The 25,065-nt window shown below is 46.4% G+C and overlaps 2 protein-coding genes across 2 annotated transcripts in view; one reads left to right on the top strand and one right to left on the bottom strand.

Annotated features, from left to right (window-relative positions):
• Nucleotides 1-25,065, bottom strand: part of SEMA3E (semaphorin 3E) — a 256,562-nt gene that overhangs the window by 94,619 nt on the left and 136,878 nt on the right. The window contains exon 2 of the mRNA XM_062179183.1: nt 7,616-7,776. Within this exon, the coding sequence (XP_062035167.1) occupies nt 7,616-7,711 (96 nt within the window). The 5' untranslated portion in view covers nt 7,712-7,776. The remainder of the gene's footprint in view (nt 1-7,615; nt 7,777-25,065) is intronic.
• Nucleotides 20,708-21,104, top strand: LOC133749597 (ubiquitin). Its single transcript, XM_062178839.1, has one exon. It carries the CDS (start codon nt 20,718-20,720, stop codon nt 20,949-20,951), a length of 234 nt encoding a protein of 77 aa, XP_062034823.1. The 5' UTR covers nt 20,708-20,717; the 3' UTR covers nt 20,952-21,104.

Genomic DNA, 25,065 nt, shown 5'->3' with positions numbered 1-25,065 from the left:
TGCACCCTGGCTCCTTGGGGACAAAGCTTCTGTACTTGGGGTCCATCTAGACCTTGCACTATGTACCTGTTCACTCTGTTGTTCATGTATATCTTTTATAATAAAATGGTAATCAGGTTAAAAAAAAATCTGTTCCAGGAACCACTCTCCTGCCCAAAGCTTTTCTATACATTCTTATCATTTGATTTGGATCTTTATTTCGGTCTACGAAATTATGGCACGTGTGCCTATGTAAATTTTCTACCATAAATATCCTAGAGTAAGGGCTATTCTATTCACATCTGCATATTTCACTCACCATATATTTCTAGAACGTGGTTAAATAGCGCCTAAAATCTTGCAGTACTCCGATGCCTCACTTAGAAGTGGACACAGAGGGGGCGGGCGTCTGGCACAACACGTTCCACTGCTTGGGATGCTGCATCTTGTGTGGGAGTGCCCGGCTCCACCCTCCATCCCAGCTTCCTAGGAGGCAGCAGCTGATGTCTCAACTGCCTGGGTCCCTGCCACCCACGTGGGAGACCCAGGCTGAGTTCCTCCTGCCTTTGGCCTGGCCCAGTCCTGGCTCCCCCAGGCATTTGGGAGGGGAACCAGTAGTTGGGAGCTCTCTCTAGCTCTCTTTCAAATTAAAAAGCAGAAAAGACATGGAAGCACATTAGAATCATATATCTATATCTATATCTATATCTATATCTATATATCTATATCTATAATTATAGTAAATATGTAGACACTGTTTGCTGTATTCATGCACTCCATACCTCATTTATCCTCCAAAGGAAAGCTAAGAGAAAGGTACTGGGGTTATAGAGAGGGAAGCAGAGACACAGGACTGTGGAATCAGTTGCCTGAGACCTCTCGTGCCCTGAGCAGCAGAGCTGAGATGGGAGCCCAGGCAGTTACTTACAGAACCTGTGTTCTTTGCCATCCTACTCTGCTCCTTTGCAAAAGCTCTCATAACAGAGGTGCACTGGAGTAAGTTAGAATAAAGTTTAAAAAAATGAACATATTGACTTATTTGGTCAGGTTTGAAAAAAATAGCTATCTGTCAACTGCACCGCATTCTAGCAACGAAATACGGATCAGAAAGAATAAGAACTTTTGAAAGGTGAAAAATAAATGTACCAAACCTAACATTTCCTTCTAGCAAATAGAAATACATAAGTATGAACAAGGACCTAAGTTTTCCTTGTGGAATATATAAAATAACACAACAACTTTTTACATACTCTTTGTGCTACGTTGGAAAGCTACCATGTGTGAGATGTGGAGGACCTTACCTTTTGACACTAATAATACTAATTTTAACTTGCTAATTAAATTATAATCACTTGTACCATGCTATCATAACATCATTAAAATGTTTTACAGTTGTTTATTATTGTTTTCTATATTTTAAAAAAGGGATTGAATTACCACTTGTGTAAACACTAGGTTGGCTCTAAGAAAATATCAGGATTTCTTTTCAGTTATTTTTTGGGGGGTTTTTCTTATGAATATTTAAAATTTTTATTCATTTCTTTGAGAGGCAGAGAGAGAGAGACGAAAATACAGACCAGAGAGAGAAAGCTCCCACCCACTGGCTCACTCCTCAAATGCCCACATCCGCCGCGGTGCCAGACAGAAGCTGGGAGCCAGGAACTTGGCCTGGGTCGCCCATGTCAATGGCAGGAGTGCAGCTGCTTGAGCCATCGCCACTGCCTCCCTGGCCTGCATTCACAGGAAGCTGGAGACAGAGTTGAGACTCGAACCCAGGCCCTCCAGCGTGGGATGCAGGTGTCCCGACTGGCATCTTACTTGCTAGGCTAAATGCCCTCCTGAAAGTGTATTTTTGCTAGATCTAATGTACTGAGAGTTTGCTGTGAGTTACCTGTTTAACTTTTAAAAAACTTTTTTTTTTTTTTTTTTTTGACAGGCAGAGTGGACAGTGAGAGAGAGAGAGACAGAGAGAAAAGTCTTCCTTTTCCGTTGGTTCACCCCCCAATGGCTGCTACAGCCGGCGCACCACGCTGATCCGAAGCCAGGAGCCAGGTGCTTCTCCTGGTCTCCCATGCAGGTGCAGGGCCCAAGCACTTGGGCCATCCTCCACTGCACTCCTGGGCCACAGTATAGAGCTGGACTGGAAGAGGAACAACTGGGACAGAATCCGGCGCCCTCATCAGGACTAGAAACCAGGATGCCGGCGCCGCAAGGTGGAAGATTAGCCTATTGAGCCGCGGCGCCGGCCGAAAGACTCTCTCTATATATGTATTATATAAGTATATATATTTAAATCCTGGTAGATTTAAGGTAAATTAAATTATACCAGTGATGGAAGTTCATACAACTTAGCATTCATGTACAAATAAAACACAATTCCGCCGAGTATAAAGCTGCAAGGTTGCGAATCAGAAACCCTGATCATAACTAAACAGCCTTCTGTCTTCTGGTTGCAACTTGATAATACAAGAAGCATAAATTAGCTGAGGCCGGAGGATGTGAGAAGAAACATATGCATTTCTGTTTTCCATTTTGATTATCTAGGCAGGAAGTCCTCCATACAGAAGCACAATTTAAAAATTGGGTAGTAAGTAAAAGGAAATAGAAAAAACACAAAAGGCAGTTAAAACCTGAATAGCCACATGTGTGGTTAGAACTCTAGCCCAATTGACACTTTGTTATTTCAGCAAAAACAAATTCAGGACTGGTGCTGTGGCGTAGGGGGTAAAGCCGCCACCTGCAGTGCCGACATCCCATATGGGTGCTGGTTCAAGTCCCAGCTGCTCCTCTTTCGATCCCGCTCTCTGCTATGGCCTGGGAAAGCAGTAGAAGATGGCCCAAGTCCTTGGGCCCCTGCACCCCGTGTGGGAGACTGGAGGAAGCTCCTGGCTCCTGGCTTCAGATTGGCACAGCTCCAGCTGTTGCGGCCATCTGGGGAGTGAACCAGCAGATGGAAGACCTCTCTCTCTCGCTCTGGCTCTGGCTGTCTATAACTCTGCTTTTCAAAGAAATAAATAAATCTTTAAAACAAAATAAAATTAAGCAAACAAACAAATGTTTTTTTTAGAGCTGGGTACGAATGCTAGCAGAATGCACAGATGAGCAAGGAGAAGGGCCCGGGACTTCCGTCCTCCCTCTCTGAGTTGCACCCACTCTGACTCCTCCGATGTCCCCGGCTGTCACACCACGACCTGAGGGTCACAGCGCTGCCACTGCTTCTCCCACAGTTGTCTCCTCTAGGGCAGCCGGTGCCCCTTGTGCTCTGAAGGACTTCAGGGAAATGCAGAAAAGGAAAAAAACATTGTGTCTTTAAAAAACTTCTCAGACTGTCACTGATGAACCAAGAGTTCTCATCCCGGAAGCCGCACATGCCTGGGCGGCGTGGCGGGGCGATGCTAGAGACTCTTAGAGAACGGGATACTACGCAAAAGTCAGCCGCTGGAGGAGGGTGCGAGGTTCTCACGTTCGATGAAGCAAACAGAATTTGTGAAGTCAGAGGTCTCAGAGTGAAGAGTGTGAATGAGCAGCAGAACGGGCTTTTCTACTTTGCCGTGAAGGCTACAGGTATTTTATGTTTCATTGATTTACACCAGAACAGAGTTTCATTGTGATAAATCATAATTACATGGTCTGGGAAATGTAACGAATTTATTTACAAAGCAAATCCAATGCTTAAAAATAGGAATATAATGTAGTAAGTCCATTGAATGGTGGGTTCTGATTTATTTCAAAATTGCATGGGAACAAACCAGTCTTAGGCATGTGCCTATCCAAATACTGGTTATCATATACGGAAACAACTACGAACTCAGCACCACCTATGGGCCACTGTTTCCCAGGGCCTGCAGAGATACAGAATGGCCCAGCCCTTCACAATCCTGGATGCACACTGTAACCACCCAGGAGGGTTTTTTAATACCACTCCTTAGTCCTCACTTCACTGCAGGGGTGGAACCAAGGTGGGGGGGTCCTCAGGTGAGTGACATCAGCCAAGGCTGGGGTGAGCCGCCTGTAGAACAGCTTCCTTGTGCTGTCTGCTGGGCAGAAGTGGGGAGGTGGCTGTGGGGGAAGAGATAAGTAAAAAGCAAATAAGATTAACCTAAAGGAAACGAGAGAGCAGTTGCTTTGAAGGTGAGCCTGACCCTGAGCAAAACAGGATTTGCAAGGGAGCTGCAGGGAACCCAGAGAGAGGGGATTAGACTGTGGTGGGATCTGCAATGGAGACACGGCATTCTTTGAGTGCCTGCATTGTCGAAGACGAACATAACACAGGACCCACCCTTACGGAGCCATAATAAGTAGACTGACAAGTAGACAACTAATTTTAATGCAATTTGGGATCCGAATCAGACCAAGAGATAAGGAAGGGCTGGAAAACCTCCTCCAAGTCTAGGTTAGGAGAGAAAGAGATGGGCTTTTAAAAAAAGCCTTGAACGATATGGAGGAGGAGGTGTGGAGGAGTGAGTAGCAACGACCCGACCGGCGATGTGGTCGTGTGGACAGGTGGGGGTTAGAGGAACCCATGCGAGAGACACTGACAAAGGGAACAGCAGACAATGCATCAGCAGCGCCAAGTCCAGACAGCACAAGAGGGGAGTGTGCCCCCCCCCCCCCGCCCCCAGCAGGTGCACCTCCTCCACAGAGGCGGGACAGAACCTCCCCTTCAGCCACCCCTTGAAGCTGAATGCCACGGAAGTCGGCCTCCCTCGCACTCCGCTGGCATGGAGTCAGGCCAGGCAGCAGCGGAGGGCTTGTTGCCCATCACTCTGGAGACAGGCAGGGCAGGCGTAAAAGAAGAAAGGCCTGAATGTGTGAGCTCCGGCCCCACAAACGCAGATTCCCCTTAGAGCACAGGCAAGTTATCCCCTTCAGAGCCCTCCTCGCTCTTTCCTCGGCACGCTCCCCGGTTGGTGCCGTGAAGCTCAGTGGTCACACCCTCTCTGCTTCCTTTCCTAAGAGGCTGCTCGTGCCACCGCATGACTTCTCCAGGTCCCCCGCTCTGTACCGTTTTCACAGGCCACTTCCTCCACAAACACCGCTCTCTCTGGCATTACAGGCCTGAAGGTACAGTCAGGCCCGAACAGTAGATGGGAAGAAAGGTGACTGACAGTAGCGTGGGAAGCTGCTGCCTCTTGGTCTCGTGGTCTGCCCCGGGGACAGCTCTGCCAGGGGAGGGGGAGGGGAGGGGGGGACGGCTCTGCCGGGGGAGGTAGGGGGACAGCTATGCCGGGGGACGGCTCTGCCCTGGGATCACTCAGGTGGTTTTGTGTAGAGAAGACTCACCCATAAGCTTGTTACAGATGTGGATCCCCTGGACCCACTCCATGGGAGCCACGCGATCCTGCCCCGAGGTCAATACTTAAGGACCACTTCCTCAATGCAAAGATTCTTCGTCTGATGCAAATGACTTTCAACCCAGAATTGTACATCCATCCATCGATCCTGTGTGATTCTCTCTCTGTAATATTTCTCTCTCTCTCTCTCCTCTCTCTCCTCTTCTTCCTCTCTCTCTCCTCTCTCTCCTCTCTCTCTCCTCTCTCTCATCTCTCCTCTCTGTAACTGTGCCTTTCAAATCAATAAATGCATCTTAAAAAAATTCAAACACACGAAACAACATTTTACTTCGGGTCCTTCAAGAAACTCGGAGTGGGTATTCTTCAGTGAGCCATCAGCCAGGAAGAAGGGTGCCCTGGGAACCTGAGATTCTGTGCAGGTGGGAGACTGGGGGAGCCGCAGGTGGTGGTGAAGCTACGCACAGTGTAAGAGGAGGCCCAGCCCATACCTGCAACTGACAATGCAAACCAATTCGGACCGGTGGAAACTGAATGTCTACCAAATTGAAAGCTGTCTAGACTCCAGTAGAGAAGCTGGAGAAAGATTAGTGAAATTAACATCAAATGTGAAGCAGATGGAGCCATGTGTGAGAACTTTTAACTTCAGGAGAAGCAAGAAAATTGCAAAAAGAAGGGAAAAGAGAAAGAAAGGAAGGGAAGGGAAGATTTGGGAAGCTGCGTGGTCCCGGCTGAGCACTGCTTTCCTAGCTAGAATAATGTAAAGATATAACTTAAACTAACTTAACCAAAATTGCATTCTAACTCCACTGGGAATTCAGAAGGCAGGTGCCTGAAGCGCCGTGCAGAGTGTGCTGCACAGACAGCGAATGACGGGAGAGCTTTATCCTCCCTGACCTTCACGGCCACCGTCCGAGACCTCAGACATCCAGAGAGAACCATACGGGACTGCTCCTCAGAAATACGAAGTCTGAATCAAGGGATACCAAAGGATTAAAATCATTTCCTTGGAGCTGGCGCTGTGGCGCAGAGGGTTAGAGCCCGGCCTGCAGTGGTATCCCACATGGGTGCCAGTTTGAGACCTGGCTGCTCCACTTCCCACCCAGCTCTCCGCTATGGCCTGGGAAAGCAGCGGTGGATGGCCCAGGTGCTTGGGCCCCTGCACCCACAAGGGAGACCTGGAGGAGGCTCCTGGCTCCTGAGTTTGGCCTGGCCCAGGTGCTTGGTCGTTGCGGCCACCTGGGGAGTGAACCAACAGATGAAGACCTCTCTCTCTCTGTGTCTCTGCCTTTCAAATACATAAAATAAATCTTTAATTAAAAAAATCATTTCCTCCAAAGATCAGTAACTACCCAAGACAAAGGGAGGCAGCCGATCATCACCGTTTTTTGTTTTTTGACAGGCAGAGTTAGACAGTGAGAGAGAGAGACAGAGAGAAAGGTCTTCCTTTTCCGTTGGTTCACCCCCCAAATGGCCGCTATGGCCAGTGCACTGTGCTGATTTGAAGCCAGGAGCCAGGCGCTTCCCCCTGGTCTCTCATGTGGGCGCAGGGACCCAAGGATTTGGGCCATTCTCCACTGCCCTCCCGGGCCACAGTAGAGAGCTGGACTGGAAGAGGAGCAACCGGGACAGAATCCGGCGCCCCGACTGGGACTAGAACCCGGGGTGCTGGTGCCGCAGGCAGAGGATTAGACTAGGGAGCTGTGGCGCCAGCCATCATCACCGTTTTTACAAAGGGACTTTAGAAAATGTGGAGGAGGCTCATTGAGGCAAATATAAGGATGAATTATAAAGAAAGGGATTGCGCGATACTTATATTTATGGCAAGAAATACCGTGATCTAAATATTTCTGCCTGTTTGATGTAAGACTGATATAAACAATTTAGGTCAGTTCAAGTCTGTGGCGGCAGGGACTAGAAAAGCTATTAACCAGCCAGGCTCAAGGGCTTCCATCCACGTCAACGATACGACCAGTGGAGCCGTGTGACGTCACGGAGCCGTGTTTCTTCAAGCTCGGATGTCGCGGTGACAATGCTCGGGGGAGCTGTTGCTTATGTGGCGTGTGCCAAGCCCATGTCCTGGGACAGCGGATGTGGTGACAAGGACGATCATGCAGGCAGATGTCAAATGCACCAGGAAGGAGTTTCTGGGAGTCCAGTATGCTGGGAGGCTCAGCAAGTTCATGCACAATGATTTAGACGCTTCTCTCAAAGTGATTCCATTCTTGAAAGCCTATTTTATTGTACATCACTTGAAAATGCTAAAGGTGGAAGAAAGCTCAAGCCACACCCTTGCAGCTCCCCCCTTTGCTCTCCCTCCCGAAGCACACGCCAAGGTTCTGTACCTCCCTGTAGCCGTCGCTGAGCCGCTCCAAGCTGAGGGAATACAGGAGGTCCCTGCCGCCCACGAAGAGTCGCTCCTGATAGTCGTCCAGCAGCATCGCCTGCAGGTCGAGAAATCCAAACGGGCTGTGAAATATCGACGTCCTGTTCAGTTCCAGGAGCTCTGAAATGCAAAAGGTAGGCATTGAACATGGGGAAAGGCGGACGCCTTGTGACACCCTTCTCACGGCCTCTTCGCATCCCTCCTGCAACCGAGCAGTTATCCATCTCAACACTACGAAGCCTTGCCATGCGTTATCTGGAAATATCAGGAACACGAGTGGATGGGTGTCCTCAGTACCCATGGGGAACTGGTTCCAGAACCCCCTCCCCACCCAGATATCAAAACTCACAGGCGCTCAAGTCCCTGGTGTAAAGTGGCATAGTGTTTGTTCACAGCCTACGCCCATTCCCCCAGTACTCCAAGTCATCCTTAGATTGCCTACAATACCTACTATTCAGATGTGACGTACATAGTTGTGATACTGTAGTCTATAGGGAGGGAGGGAGAGGTACCTCTAATCTACTGTTGGTGGGAATGTAAACCAGTACAACCATTATGGAAGACAGGATGGAGATGCCTCAGAAATCTCAAAATAGATCCACAATATGATCCAGCCATCCCACTCCTGGGAGTTTACCCAAATGAAAAGAAATCAACATATGAAAGTTATCTGTACTTCCATGTTCATTGCAGCTCAATTCACAGTAGCTAAGACGTGGAATTGTTCCAGATGTCCATCAACTAATGACTGGATAAAGAAAATCTGGTATATACACACGATGGAATACTACTCAGCCATAAAAAGAATGAAATTCTGTCTTTTGCAACAAAATGATTGCAACTGGAAACCATTATGCTTAGTGAAATAAGCCAGTCCCATAAAGATATATATCAAATATTTTCTCTGATACGTGGTAGTTAATATAGAATACAAAAAATGTATAGCAATGAAATGGACATCTTGTGATTTGACTTGTTTTTAGCCCTTCTTTATACTCCCTTGGAACTGTTGTCTTCCGACTTTTTACTGTTGAGTATTAATGGTTAGTGGTGAATTAAGCTGTGATTATGGGGGGACTGAAATTATGTCTTTGTAAAAACTAAAAACTAAAAAAAGGCAGGAAGGAGGGGGATTGAGGGAGGCAGAGGGGAGGGGGGAAGTAGGGCTGCCATCTTAGATCTGTACCTATGAAATACCTGAACTCTGTTCTCTTTAGATTAATAAAAATTAAAAAAAGAAACAGACACAACTTCTTCGAGTTTTTTGATCCACTGTTGGTTGAGTCTTGGTTACGGAGGCCACAGAGTCAGAGGACTGAGTGTTCAGTACAACTGGCAATGAGCTGTAATGTGCACAAATTAAAATCCTTTTTAAATTTATGAATAAAAACTCCAATTCAACTTAATATCTAAGACAAATATTCTTTATATATGAAGGAACAAATCACCCTAAAAATCTTTAATTGCACTGTGCTATATGGAAGTCATTTTACAGCTTCTCATTATGCATAACCGAATTCCAAATGTATGTTAAACAAGTAAACAAATGTACATTAAAAGTGGGTCTACTTAACTCCAAACGAACACCAACTCAGAAGAGTAGTGTTTCCACTTAAAACTGATTCTGAAGTTCACATCCAAAATCCAGCTGTTCAAGTCTAGAAGCTATCAGGGCATTCCATACAGTGAGGTTACGTAAGTAATGCTCAATGGAGTGGGTCACTGATAACACCCATGGGTTCCCACTGCTGCCACTGTGACGTGGGCTGGTGTCCACGCATGCAAGGCTATGTCAGAAACCACAAATGTGATGCTGTGGCTCTAGATTTTAAGGAGGGGATCTGGGCACCCTCTCGTGTGTGTATTTGCTTGCTGGAGATACCTGTGGCAGTTCAGTTCTTCAGGTTGGTAAAATGACCAATGAGGGCCTTTGGTAGTGACACAGAGCACTGCCCCCAAGACTAGACTGCGAAGGCTGATAATTCCTGAAGTGGCCTTTGGGGAACTATTGACAAGTTGGCGCACAGCTTCCTGTTTCCAAGGTCAGCGCCCAGTGCTGTCAGAGACCACAGGACCTGACTGGCCAGGACACTGAAGTTCAGGTGGAAATACGAAGTTTGACAACCTCATGGCATTTTGTCCATCTTCCGCCTTCTGTTTCTGAAAGAGGAGAGATGAAAGATACTTTCTCTGCTATCAAGATTGTCTTCTGAGAGTAAACTGGTGCAGCCACGGTGGAAGACAGTATGGAGATAGCTCAGAAATCTGAATATAGACCTGCCACATGACCCAGCCAACCCATGCCTGGGAATTTACCCAAATGAAATGAAATCAGCATATGAAAGAGTTACGTGTATTCCATGTTTACCGTAGCTCAATTCATAATAGCTGAGGTATGGAATCAACCCAGCCGTCCATCAACTGGACAAAGAAATCATGGTATATATACACTATGGAATACTACACAGCAGTAAAAAAATGAAATCCAGTCTTTTGCAACAAAATGGATGCAACTGGAAATCAATATATTTAGTGAAATAAGCCAGTCCCAAAACCACAAATACCATATGTTCTCCCTGATCTGTGGTAACAAACAGAGTGCCTAGAAGGTAATCTATCGGAGTGAAATTGACATTTTGAGATGCGGTGATTGTTTGTAGCCCTTGTCTCAACTGTTGAGAAACAGTGTTTTTTCCTTCATACTCTTTGTTGAACTCTTTACTTAGTGTAGGGTTAATCTTCTGAGTATAAAGTAAACTGAAATAGATTTTTGTCAAAATCAAGAATGGCAATAGGAGAGGGAGGAGGAAAAAGGCTGGGAGTGTGGGAGGGAAGGAGGGTAGGGTGAGAATTATCACTAGGTTCTTGAATCAGTATATGGGAAAGACATGAAATTTGTATACCTTATAAAATTAGAAAAATCAGGAAAAAATTAAAAAATAAAAAAATTCAGAGATAAGGTTAAAAAAAGTCTTCTTTGTCTCTATTTTACTGTGAAACTGTTGATACTCAAAATTGTGTGGAGTAGGGTTAACTTTAAAACTTTAGTTTAAATAAGCCATACTGCTAAGACTGAAGTATCACTTTTAAATTTAAAACTTAAGACATCGAGTCATTTGACTATTCACCGAATAAAGAACTTGAGAACAAACTTTGAGGGTGGAATGAATGAATAATATGTACCTTATCTGGAAAGGAAAAAAATAGGAATTTAGAGGTTAGAGGTCTTTAATACTGGAAGATAAATTGTTCTCATTCAATGATTTTGTCAAGGTAGAATCCTACTGTCTCCCTTAGCAGGCATTCCACAAACAGCAAGAGGTGTATGTGTTGGGATCTGGTATCATAACAAAAATGCAGATCACACTTGTCTGTGCTGTTACACTTTGTCTTCCTTGGCAAGAACTTACGATTTTATACCAGGGTTGCTAAGTGTACCCTTTCCCACAAAAAGTTCCCCAGTTATTCTAACAGATTGCTAAAATTTCCCAGATTTTACACATCCTGAACTCATTGTCTGACTAAGTCCATCTGACAGAAGAAGGGTCATACATTAGCTAGACTCAACAGACTTTCGGATGTTTCAAGAAAGCCTGGTAGAAAGGAGCCAGCGGCCCAGCTGGGAAGGTTCTGTGATCTGAGGAAAGAGGTCGGCAAATCCAGGATCACACAGAGAGGGTTTGTTAGGACTTCTGGACAGAGGATCCCTACCCACGGGACAAGGCAAAGAGTGTTCAAGAACAGACAAAGGTGGCCCATGGGTAACCGAATACACCAGATTTTCTCAAGAAAGATTAACGGTCCAGGCCTCAGCTAAGAGACAGTGCAGGCAACCAATGCCTAGCAAGAAACGCTGGGCAGGTAACCTCACGAGCTTTGTTTACCCTTAGGTTTTGGGGTGACTGCCAGGGTCACCTCGGGGCATGATGGCGGCAGTCACGCCATACTGGGTCCCCACGCTAGAATACAGAGTCACTGTGAACACCAGGGTACAAGGTTAGGACACCAAGTTTGTTGGATAATATGAGAAAGATGCTAAGGTCCAACCAGGACGGCACATACATCACATGGAGTAGTCTATGCCAACAAAACACGTTTGGATTGGAATAAGGACAGGCCAACCAGTAAAGGAGGCATTCCATAAGTGAATTCCACCAACAGGATGACGTTGCTTGATTCCTCTTTACCTGAAAGATAGGTGCCCCCGTGGGCTGAGCTTATTAGAATTCTAACAGTCTGAGGCTGTAGTTACTATTTCTTTGTCAATGATAATAGAAAGTACTGAAACGTCAATCTTATTTTATACTGAAACATGAACTTTTCCAACCCAACTACTTCTCTGTGGCCAAGTCTACATTGTGAGATCACAAAGAGGCACAGGTGTGTAGGTCCTGGGCTACACAGTTTGGAAACAGGAATGGAAAAGTTCTGGAGAGTACAGCTCAAAAATGCAGCTTTTATGACTTTGCATTTTCAATGGTCTTCCCAGATTTTTGTGAAAACAGTAAGCAATCACACTCTGACAGTTTAAAATATATTACCGATATAAAATTTACTATCCTACAGACATACACTATCGTAATGAACAGTTACTGAAATTGCCATAAAAACACGAGAATGAACATACAACTGGGGGTCTGTGCTGTGGCTCAGTGGGGTAAGCCCACCTGTGACGCTGGCATCCATGAGTACATGTTGGAGTCCTGACTTTTCCACTTCCAATCCAGCTCTTGGTAATCAACCTGGCAAAGTGTGGGAAGATGCCCAAGTATTTGAGCCCCTGCCACCCAAATGGAGACCCAGATGGAGCTCCAGGCTCGTGCCTTCAGCCTGGCTCAGCTGTGGTTATTGTGGCAACTCGGGAAGTGAACCAGAGGAAGAAAGATAATCTGTCTCCCCCCACCCCATCTTTCAGATAGATAAAATAGATCTAAAAAAAGCACCACAGATTGAACATCTTATAGACTGAGAATCTCAAGAGCCAAGGTTTTTTTTTTTTTTTTTTTTTTTTTTTTTTTTTTTTTTTTTTTTTGACAGGCAGAGTGGACAGTGAGAGAGAGAGACAGAGAGAAAGGTCTTCCTTTTGCCGTTGGTTCACCCTCCAATGGCCGCTGCGGCCGGCGCACCACGCTGATCCGAAGCCAGGAGCCAGGTGCTTCTCCTGGTCTCCCATGCGGGTGCAGGGCCCAAGCATTTGGGCCATTCTCCACTGCCTTCCCGGGCCATAGCAGAGAGCTGGCCTGGATAGAATCCGGCGCCCCAACTGGACTAGAACCCAGTGTGCCGGCGCCACAAGGTAGAGGATTAGCCTGTTAAGCCATGGTGCCGGCCAGAGCCAAGTTCTAATCTTGGCTTTGAAACCGATTGCGTAGGTAACCCAGAACCACCTTGTAACCTCTTTTAATTGGATTCCTCACATATTAATCATCCTTCCACCTTTTAAAGTCTTATTGTTTTACTAACCTGCCTTTCTCAAACGGAAGTGATCAGTGGAAAAAGTAAGCAGGTCCAAGACACAATAGTTTGATGCTGACCTACGCTTTTGGGAGCGTTAAGAGAGCGACGGGCCAGTATCACATGTCCCATATTTAAATTTGTCTAAAGGGAAATAGTTAAAAATTCACTTGTTGGCCGGCGCCGCGGCTCACTAGGCTAATCCTCCGCCTTGCGGCGCCGGCACACCAGGTTCTAGTCCCGGTCGGGGCACCGATCCTGTCCCGGTTGCTCCTCTTCCAGTCCAGCTCTCTGCTGTGGCCAGGGAGTGCAGTGGAGGATGGCCCAAGTGCTTGGGCCCTGCACCCCATGGGAGACCAGGAGAAGCACCTGGCTCCTGCCATCGGATCAGAACAGTGCGCCGGCCGCGGCGGCCATTGGAGGGTGAACCAACGGCAAAAGGAAGACCTTTCTCTCTGTCTCTCTCACTGTCCACTCTGCCTGTCAAAAAATAAATAAATAAATAAATAAATAAATAAATAAAAATTCACTTGTAATTTTTCCTACATTCAAATGATTACAGGGTCAGAGAACGTGTTCTTGGTGTTGGTCTCATGCTGTCCTGGGGACGGCTGAGCCGGTTCATTCCCGTTCCCTAGAGGCAGATGCTGTCAGGGTACAACCATTGCACGCCTCGGTGAGCGGGTCAAGAATTTCACTTCATTTGTGAAGATCCTTGCCAGAGTGATCCCCACAGCCATTTTAAAGCTTCCAGGACCCAACGGCAAGAGGATCATTTTCTTTAAACATTTTTGCAACATGAAAGCCGTTAACTACCTCACCTTGAGAGCTTTTGCTGCTCTCCTCTCTGCCCGGTGCCACACGGCAGAGCCGGGCCAACGACTGAGTTCCTAGGGGGTTCAGACTGGCAGCAGGTATGTCACAGAACCACAGAACCAAACGCGCAGAGCAGGGCGACAGCTGCTCCCCGCCTCTGCTCCCACAGGCATAATCCTAATCCCGATCTTTTCTCTAAGACTGGAACTGTCCCGCTTTGGGGAAACTAATCAAAGCCATGGGGGTCGATGTCCTAGGAGACGCTGCCTCTTGTTTCTGGTGGCTCTTAATGCCAGTGCTGCACCGGGCTAACGCCAAAGGGCTTGCTGAGCTGCTTGCTCACGGCCAAACACGTCTCCCAGCCCCCTTGTTGTCTGTGACCTTCCAGCTCCCGACCTGCCACCGTGTGACAGCAGGTCCTGTACCTCCCGGTTTGAACACCAAGAGGATGGAATGAAATCAGCTCAGGCACGTTTGTAGCTCCTAGTTGCTGGTTTCCTCCCGATTGGCTGCTGTGTGACCAGCTATCCATCTAGGGTTAAATGTGGAAGCCGTGTGGTAAGCACTGTGGCCCCCATAACCGTATGGGTCAGAGCAGTCAGCATGAAGCTCAACTCCAGTCTGTCTTCATTCACCAGTAAGTGTGCGGCACACATGTGTTCCCATCTGTATTTCTCGTAGACTGAGTTCTGGCTACAATCAGTGTAATCGTCCATGTGGCAGAATATTCGCCAAAATGAAAGTTGGGTTTCTTATTAGTTGACCTTGAGCTGTGCTTCAAGGTCACTCACACTGCTGGTGAACAAACCTCTGTACCTGTGTGGAAAAGAACCCAGCCATCCCCAGTGTCCCTGTCCCAGGGAGGGGCTCGTCCGCTCCGTCCCCGAGCGGGTTTCCAGGAACTGCAGCACGCTCTATTTGTAAATGAGCACCCTAAGTGTAAAACTGCTAGTACTAAAACAGAGACGTTTGATAAATCATAGAATTCTGTAGTTTTAAAAAGAAGCACAATTATTAGGGAAAAACCTGAAAAAAGTTCTTATATACAGCATATGGAAAAAACTGTTCATTTAATATGTTGAAAAAACTATTTCACAGAGAGAAGAAAAAAATGATCACCTCTATTCTGTGAATGTCATACCTTCAAAGAAGATTCATGTAAAAGGATTCAAATCATTAAATATTCAAAGAAATGAGTATAAAAATCAATTTAAGTAGCATTACAAATTAGTTGCTATGCAGAGAGGTAGAGGTGTGTGTGGTGGGGGGAAAGGGAGTAGAGAAAGGGAGGGAGGGGAGATAGAGGGAAGGAGAGGGAGCGGGAGAGGGAGAGGGAGAGGGAGAGAGAGAGAGACAGAGAGAGATTTCATTTGCTAATGTATTCCTCAAATGCCTACAGCAGCCAGGATTAATCTGAGTTGAAACTGAAAACTGAGAATATAACCCGGGTCTCCCGCATGCACGAGTGGTAGGGACTCCATCTCCTGAGCCATCACCATTGCCTTCCAGCATCTGTAGGAGCAGGAAGCTACAGTCAGAAGCTGGGACCAGGAATTGAGCTCAGACACTCTTAATCACTAGGCTAAACAATCCCTCCAAAATTATAAACAAAAGAGGAAGGCGTAGGACATAGCTCCTTTTCTTCAAAAAATTCCCTCATCTGTCTGGACACTGTTGCTCCCAGCCCTGATTCTCCAGGTGATAAGAACTGTTTGATAAGAACATTTGCTGAGCTGTTCTAGATCCCAGACTGTCTAACGACTAGACAGCCACTAGCTCATTTAATCATTGTGCCACTTCCTCAAAAATGCTATTATCCCCATTTTTTTTTTTTTTTTTGCATGCAAAAAGAGCAGTTTTTAGAAACTCAGTGCATAGCTCAGGTTTTCTGGTCAGTGTAGGTGTACAAATGTGAACAAGAAACGTTGCCAGGAGGGATTCGCTACTCAACGTGGAGGTTGATTGGGGCGACTGTCATCAGAGAGCTGTCGTCTCCAGTTCCCGTCCCATAGCCCAAGAGCACCAAGACAGACTTGCTAAAAACGAGGTCCCTGTTAGCAGCGACTGGTGCACCGCTGGCCTAAGGGTTAGGACAGCCCGTGTCCCAGTGCCTGAGTGCCAGGCCCCGGTCCAGCTAACGAAGATTCTCACAGGCAGCCGTGACGGCTCAGGTACCTGCATTGGGTTCTCACGTCCCGCCCAGCCCCAGCCACGGGGGGCATTATAAATTAATTGGGGCCATGATAAATTAATAAGTGAGCCAGCAGATGGGGTTGTTCTCTTTCTGTCTGTCAGATAACACAACACAAGACAAAAAGCAGTGGCTCCGTAATCTGTTACATATGGAACGCCCTACAGAAGCAGCTAAGAAAGTCTGAAGTCTAGTTTTTAAAGGACTGTCAGGAACTGACGGCATTTTTGCAGAGCCCGATATAAACAATAAAGTGGAAGGGACAGTTTGTCCAAGATCCATAAATATGGATTGACGTAATTCAAAATAATTGACTAGCAAAACCATTAACAGGAAAATTCTGGTTAATATCAATTTTAATTACCTTGAGCTTGCATTTTATAAACTGTCTCAAGTGACTGTAGAATTTTTATGCTTTGACTTTTCAATTCCTGCCATTTGTTTTATATGTCTTAGTTTTGAGAAAAGGAACATGGTTTTCCCTAATTTGCTTCAGAGTTCCAAAACACACTGAATTGTGTGTGTGTGTGTGAGTGTGTGTGTGTGTGTTGTACCAAAGGCAGAATACAGACCAGCGAGACACTTTCCTCTTTTCTGAAGACCTTTTCCATGTTGGTTTCAAGGCCAGTGCTTTCAGTGGGATTGGTGATCTATGAACGTGTTGTATTTACCAAGCAAAGGCTCAACTTCTTTATCCCTCCCCACTGCTTGGAGCTGCTCAGATGAAAGAAACAACACCTACAGGAAGCCGGGACAAAAGGAACCCTCATCTCAGGTAATCTGCGGAAAACACTTCGTGAATAAGGGCCGGTGCTGCCTCAGACAGAAGGAGCCGCTCATCTTAAGTTCTTCCTACTCTAAAAATAACATGAAGGCTTTGGGCAGGGAGTGGACAAAGAGGCCGCAGAGCTCCTCCGGAACTTTTCTAAAGAGGGAGCTAATTTTTATTGCTAAGCCGCGTGCTAATTATCAGCTGTCAATGAGCTCCACACGGAGGAGACACTCATTTCCGCCCAGCGCCTTTGTACCCTGCAAGGCACACACTTTTAAAGCCGCTGTCACACAGAAGCCGCTCCCTGCACTTTGCCCACATGAATTTCAACCCCACACCTCCCGTGTAGGACGGGCAAGGGGAGACTCTTCCAGGGAAGGGGGTCTCCCCAAGGCATTGTTCTTGCCCCACTGTGCCCAGCCACGTGAGGCCCCCCTAAGCCAAGGCTTGAGCTACACTTGTCATTATCTTCCAACCGAGTACTTTACTCAGTGTGTATCTTAGTGTTGGCTGAATAACAAATATTCCATTGCAGATATTGTGTTGTCTGTGACGGTGAGGTGCAGACACGGCCATGAGAGTCTCTCAGCGTCTCAGTTGTCACCAAGGGCAAGGTGTCCCTTTCTGGGCTCCATGGGTCTGATCATTGCTAGGGGCTTGCAATGATGTGGAAACAGATGGGGAAAGAAACAAGCAATTCACTTTTAGACAAAGCATAAACAGGACGGCTTGAGGATTTGCTAATCGCTCTCTGAACTTTTAGAGTCTATTTTTTTCACTAATCAAAGGTATACACGAGGCACTGGAGTATTCCAACCTTTTCTTTCATAAATCATTTGCAGCCAAAGGAGTTCAAATGCACATAGATGTAGGCCAGACATTAAACAGGCCTTTCCCAGTAAACAAAATAATACAATTCAGAATTTTAAGACTCCTTTTGTTTCTCATTGATTATTACTATTGTTCAGTCTGACACATTATTCTAGCTTGTTGGTTTTGATTTTCTCTATGAACAAGCAATGATCAGGGGACACGTTTACACGGAATCATTATCTGTGCCAGAACTAATTTTATACCTGTGTGTATGAGCATTTATTGAAATTATTTAACTGAATAAAATCATGGGCTATAACATGTTTCTCCCTAAAAGTCAATGATTTGAAAATGTGTTTTTAATTGCCACCTAAGTATGTAATTATGATTATACTGAATTCTACTAGAGGCCAAAGAAATAAGTCCTGTGTGAACAGCTTTCCAAACCGGCCTCCCATGCAGTGGGTACGCACCTGCATTGTTACTACAGATTTGTTTATTTGAGAGGCAGAGTAGAGAGAGAGTGAAGGAGACACACACACACACACACACACACAGAGACCTTTCGTCTGCTAGTTCGCTCCCCAAATGGCCATATGGCCAGGGCTGGGCCAGGCAGAAGCTAGGAGCCAGGAGCTTCATCCACGTCTCCAATGTGGGTGCAGGGAGCCTTTGGGGTCATCTACTTTCCCCGGCACATTAGCAGGGAGCTGGATAGCAAGGGGAGCAGCCGGGGACTCAAACTGGCACCGTATGGGATGCCAGTGTCACAACACCGGACCCCTTGTCCAAATTCCTTAGGGCCTCGTATACACTAGGCTTGCTATTCTAACTGTAATGAGAAAGGCTTCCGAGGTGGAGAGCAGCTGTATGGTCAGATTCACTTGAAAACATCAGCTGGTTTTCAATGTACTGCGTGGCCAGAAGGGGGCAAGAGAGGATGGAGGAGCCCTGAGACTTTCTTAAAGCCAGCGAGGAGGCCGGGGTGGAGGCAGAGAGCCCAGGCCTTAACAAGCACGAGGCTTGCCCTCCACTTCACTTAAGATAAGCTTTCCTTTTGGATTCAAGCTTCTAGGGCTGGAATAACAGATTTTGGTGAAGTTTAGTGAAAAGTGCCATCTATTCTGGACATTGACTATAGAGTTTCACAGGAATATTAAGGATTAGCATAATTTTATACAATTAACAGGAGTCAGGTTTTGGCACCCCTCATTTTGTTCCTGTTAATTTTTGGGTAAAGGTTTTTCAAACATACGTACTTGATAAAATAGGGTGCATTAACTCATCTTTTTTTTTTTTTTTTAAGAAAAGAATACATTTGACGGTTCAAACCCAAAATAATGCCAAGATTTCTCGTGATCGACTCTGTCCCAGCTGTGTGCCCTCCTCTCTGGTTCCTGGAGTGTTGTCCTCAATGGATGACTTCTGTCAGCTCCCTGGGTGTTCTTTGGAGTTTTTAAGGTGTATAATGTGTATAAAGATGCCTTGATCTTCATGGACTTCCCACACTTTTCTATGCACATAGGCATTGTAACATATACTGTTTCTTGGGTCTTGCATTTCTTCACTTAAAATATCTTGGAAGCCTTTCTGTACCCAAGCTCAGAGAAGGCATAGCTGCACAATATTCTACTCTGTGGTTACCCATGGGGGGAGTTACTTCTTTCTAATTTTTGCCAGTAAAATACCACAATGCGCACTTGTGAATATATGTCTACTCACATATGTGCAAACATATTTGCAAGATAATTTTTTAGAAATGGAATTACTGGGCAAAAAGACATATGGATTGGTACCTTTCATAGATGTGTCAAATGTGCGCCCACAGGGATTGTGGCCCGGCCCCGTGTGAGGGTGGAAGTCTCCCCACACAGCCTCGGCAGTCTTGGGTAACTGAAGTGCAGAGGTTCGCTGGTCTGGCTGAGGAGACACCGGTTTGGGTACACATTTCTCTCATTCTAAGTGAAGCTAAGCATCTTTCCATACATCTCAGCACACTTTGCCTGGATTTTTGGTGAGTTTTCTCTTTTTATCCACTGCCTAGTTACTTTGTCAACATCTGAATTTAAGGGATTTTCAAGCTGTTAGGTTTTATGTTGTGTGAAGTCCTGACCGAGAGGTGAAGAGCCAGGTTCTTAAACATAAAAACGTGTGCTCCACTTGTATTAGAGTTATTTTGCTTTAATAAATACAATTCTTTTTTTTTTTTCCATTCCATCTTTTGCATGGAATTACTTCTTGTTTATTTAAGTTAATTAACCAGCTTGGCGATGAGCACTTTGTCAAAAATGCTGTATTTGTCATAACACACAAACACAGGCGCACACACACTCGCACACCCCGTTGTAGGCCAGGAGCACTCGCAGCCCCCCAGATACTGAACGTGGGCCCCAGCACGGGCCCAGGCACAGCTCTTCAGCTGTGGAGTCCGTGGGATGGAGGCCGGCGCACAGCAGAGGGAGAGCCATCGCAGGGAGGGAGACACAGCTCAGCCCAGCCGACCGCCAGGCCCCAGGTGCAACTGGACCGTGAGTGGACTCCTCCTGAGAACTCCACAACCTGAGCACAGATGTTTTGCAATAAGGGGGTTTAATACTCAGTCAACGCACAGGGTGAGGCAGACGGGAGTACACGTGAAACACGGTAATATTTTCTTGTGACATTCACCACTTAAAATCTATTTTGAGGAGCGGGAGGCAGCAGTTTCTCGAAGTCTACAAAATGTTCGCCATGACAGGCAGTGCGGTGAGCTCTGATATCTACTGAGACACTCTTTACAACATACGTTCATACAGTGCAGGAAGTGGGCTGCGGTAACCAGGTGTGGGCCTTGACTACTCGTGTTTTAGTGTCAGACATGGGTGAATAGGGTTTATTTTGCAAGCCAGTGTCTGGATTTTGCCACATCACGGATGATTAGCTCTCATAATAGTTAAAGATAATAGGAGTGGCGAGCGGCTTTCCTGAGGGAACGCTGGTTCTTCGGCGGGTCCACTGGCTCGGTCACAGGTCACAATGCAGATCTTCGTGAAGACCCTGACCGGCAAGACCATCACCCTGGAGGTGGAGCCCAGCGACACCATCGAGAACGTCAAGGCCAAGATCCAGGATAAGGAAGGCATTCCTCCTGACCAGCAGAGGCTCATCTTCGCTGGCAAGCAGCTGGAAGATGGCCGCACTCTTTCTGACTACAACATCCAGAAAGAGTCCACCCTGCACCTGGTCCTGCGTCTGAGGGGTGGCTGTTAATTCTTTAGTCTTGCCATTCACAGTGCCTGATGGCATTACTCTGCACTATAGCCATTTGCCCCAATTTAAGCTTAGAAATTACCAGCTTCAGTAATAGCTGAATCTGTTCAAAATACTAATAAATGTTTTGTTGCATGATAAAAAATAATAGAATACTACTGTTTTATAAGTTTATGGTATATTGTTTCTTAGCCTCAGGTTTAAGATAAATGGGGATCTCATGTCATTATTCACATTAATGCACGTTACTCCCTTTGCTCAATCCGCACTCCATAAAATAATGCATTTTGCACGGTGCTTTCTTTTTTTTGACAGGCAGAGTGGACAGAGAGAGAGAGACAGAGAGAAAGGTCTTCCTTTTGCCGTTGGTTCACCCTCCAATGGCCGCCGCGGTAGCGCGCTGCGGCCAGCGCACCGTGCTGATCCGATGGCAGGAGCCAGGTGCTTCTCCTGGTCTCCCATGCGGGTGCAGGGCCCAAGGACTTGGGCCATCCTCCACTGCACTCCCTGGCCACAGCAGAGAGCTGGCCTGGAAGAGGGGCAACCGGGACAGAATCCGGTGCCCCGACCGGGACTAGAACCCGGTGTGCCGGCACCGCAAGGCGGAGGATTAGCCTAGTGAGCTGCAGCGCCAGCCATGGTGCTTTCTTATTTTTGAACACAGTCAGCTAATGTGTACATAACTGTAATTATAATTTGCTTGTATTTAAATCAGAAATACTTTTCAGTTTTATCCCAACTCATAAATGTTCTAGGTTATAAAACTAACTCATCCTCTCCAGTCTGTATTCGTTGAATTTCAGTCCCACTCAGAAGTTGAGTAGATCTATTATCTATTTCTTCACATTAAATTTGGTCACTTTAGTGATGAGTAAACTAACTTGGTAATACATAGTATAATTTTCGATTTTTGTCAAACTTCTGTATCTTTCTCTGAAACTTCATTGACTGTCTATACAATATTTTCTCTACTAAACAAACCAACACATCACAAACACGCAAATCAACGAAAATCGAAATCATGTTTTTGCTTCACTGTACACTGGAATAGATATTGGATCTGTGAAATTCTTGAAAGCCGGCCGGTTCTCAGAGATCTATCTCCTATCTTGATGCCCAAACCACGCTTGCCGAGCCCAGTGTCCACTTGCTATCTTCTCTCTGTGTCTGACAGCTGCTCAGGTTGAGGGAGCGAAGTGAGACTGTGATTCCCACCGGGAAACCCACTCCCCTTCCAGTGAACGGGTCTTTGGATTTCGGCAAAAATCTAGAATTTGTCCGGGTTCTTCCTTCCCTTCACAGCGCCACTGCCCACACTGCTCTGGACCAAGGAGTGGCCCCACCTTCCGCTTCTGCTCCCGGCTTTTCCCAGCTTCCCCAGTCGGTCACCATGGTCACCACGCTGGAGCTCCAGGGCTCCCTCTCTACAGACTGGCCGGTGCTCCTCCCTCTGCTACAACCTCCGCTGTTCCCCAGTACTGGGGGGAAATCCTGGCTTGAGGTCTGAGGTGCTCCGTCGGCCCCCTTCTCCCACCTGGAGCTGCTCCACTCTCTCCTTTGCTCACAGAGCCCAGCTGGGCCCTGGCTTTCCCTCCCCCTGGGCTGCACCTGACTTCAGCCACCAGGCAGCTGGCTCCTCCTCTCATGGCCCTCCCTGCCCAGAGGAATCTAGAGGTCCCTCCCACTCCCCAGGCGCTCTCAGTAGCACCACTCTCTTTTTCATATCATACCTCCCAGGAGTGCCTGCAGGTTTGCGTTGTCATTACAGAGTGGTGACCTTTCCCATCTTCACATAATTTGTGTAGTAGGCACTAGGTACAGCTGTGTCAAGTGAATGACCTCTCTCTACCAACTTCTTCACTGGGAAAGGGGATGAGAATTACAACGACCTAGAGAGTGGCCCTAGAGCCTGGTGGGCAGTCCATTTGTAAAGCCTTCCTCCTCCTTTCTTGGATATCGACAAACAGTTTTCAAGGCATTGAATAAAAATTTACCCTGTTGGAATAAGCCCCTCTCAATTATATTTCACCACGCGGACATGGCTGCTCACGGCTCAATATGAAGGCTGGAAGTGAAACAAGACTTTGCAAAGACACGATTCCTGGGATCAATGTAAACACTGTGTATTTTAAGTCGAAAAATCAATTTCCTACCGACAGTAGTTTGGATTAATTTTCTATTCTTTCTCTCAATCCATACTCGTATCTGACTGCAAGAGAAAATGTGTCTTTATTTCCATGGGAAATTTGCTTCAGTTCTTTACATCCATTTATTTATAAGCTCAACTGAAAGTGAATCATATGGGGGCAACTGGCAGTCTACCCTTGAGATTTAAATTCTAACGACCAAGATGGTTGGGAAAGAGTCTTTACATTTTTTTACTATTGTTATTAAACTTGGGATTTTTACGAATTTCTGAATACTTAATTTGGCAGCTGTTTTGGGAGTCACTAATGCAGCACACAGGGGTACAGTTTGATGTGTTTTTACAGCATCACAACTCAACAGCTTTTTTAGCCTCTACTCTTGGCCTCTTCACTCTTATTTGTATGAAAATCAGGCCTTCCTGCAACCCACATAAATTTAATCCTGTAAAGGATTCTTTGTAAGAAAAAATGGCTTTAGATGCACCGGGAGTTTGCAGTCTGACATTGACCATTGGCACCTTCAAAAATCTGTGGTTTTTCAGGCTGACGTATTATCCTAAGGACCACTGGATCGTTCGGCTGTTTCTTCGTGGAGTCATCATGGATGTCAAATCCCAGACAGAAGGAAGGTCAACTTTCTCATCTTTTCATGTCCTGCTAATCGGATAGGAGTCAAACCTGCTCAGCCACATTATAATGACGGAAAATAACACTGCAGATGGACGTCTATCTGCATGTAGAAATGAAGCTGTGTGTTATTTACCGCTGTTTGATAGGCTCGGAAGTGCTAGACAACCACCAAAAGCTCATCTGCTCTTCCATTACTCGCCTCTGTTACTGTAGCTGCTGCCAGGAGAACCGGATGCTTCCTCATAGGTAATAGGCCCCCCGGGGAGGTGGGCTCTCCTCAGATGTGGCTGAGAGCAACGTGGAGAGGGAAAACAAGCCAGCGCCATGTGTGCACTTCATTGAGGACTTTCTTTCACACCAAGTTGCCTTAGTGACAAAGCCGCTGACAAATTCTCTTTCTGTTTTCCTTCCCTGGCAATCCTCAATTAGCATCGATTCACTTCCCAGGAAACCCTGCTGTTTATCACAGGTCACAAGGCAAATGGACCCTAAGGAGACCACCCACGTGCTGTCTGGAGGGAGAGGAGCCACATTTACACAAAGGCTCTGTGTGGTGGGAAGGAGCCAACATCCAGTTAACTTCTCTCACATCGCTCCAACAGTGGATGCATTATGGTCCCCATTTCACAGGTTAAGAAATAGGAGCAGGGATTTAAGAACGCCCCAGGGTCACGTGTCAATTGAATATCAACACTTCTGAAAAAAAAAAAAATCAACACTTCTGGATCCTGAACTTCATTCTGCTTGTTCCAAGTGACCATAGCAGAAGAGTTTGCATAGCAGCAGGCATCCGCTCCAACGGTGGAGATGAGATACCCGCGTTCCCGGCTCTGCTCCCGACTCCAGCTTCCTGCTAATACAGACCCTGCGGGCGCAAGTGACTGGGGTCCTCCCTGCGAGACCTGGACTGCATTCCAGGCTCCCGACTTTGACCCCAGACAGTGGCTGTGGTGTGCATCTGAGGAATGAACCTGTGGATGGCAGTTCTCTCTCTCTCTCTCTCTCTCATGTAAATATTTTTCTAAAAAGATGATTTTGTATCAATAACATAATGGTTTCTTCATGGACTAAGATCTGTCAAAGGCTCAGAAAAGTGAATCTCCAGGGAGGACATCACAGGTGTTCCCCAGGTTGCACGACTTTTCAAGTAAGACTCACTGAGTAAACTGTCAGAGACACACTGTAGGCGGGCCTTTCTTGGGCACGCGCCTCTTTTTTTTCTCACGGTGCCTGCTTTATCCTGAAGGCTGTCCCGAGGCAGCTCAGGCTGCATAACCCAAGCACAACAAGCAGGAAAAAGGGACACAGAGGATCAGACAGAGCATAGAGGTCAGAAA

Source organism: Lepus europaeus, chromosome 20 (assembly GCF_033115175.1).
Source record: "Lepus europaeus isolate LE1 chromosome 20, mLepTim1.pri, whole genome shotgun sequence".
Taxonomy (NCBI): Eukaryota; Metazoa; Chordata; class Mammalia; order Lagomorpha; family Leporidae; genus Lepus; species Lepus europaeus.
The sequence above is the reverse complement of the archived record's forward strand: the minus strand, read 5'-3'. Positions and strand labels throughout refer to the sequence as shown.

Coding starts and splice junctions, on each gene's coding strand:
- LOC133749597 (XM_062178839.1), top strand. CDS start 20,718: ATGCAGATCTTCGTGAAGACCCTGACCGGCAAGACCATCACCCTGGAG.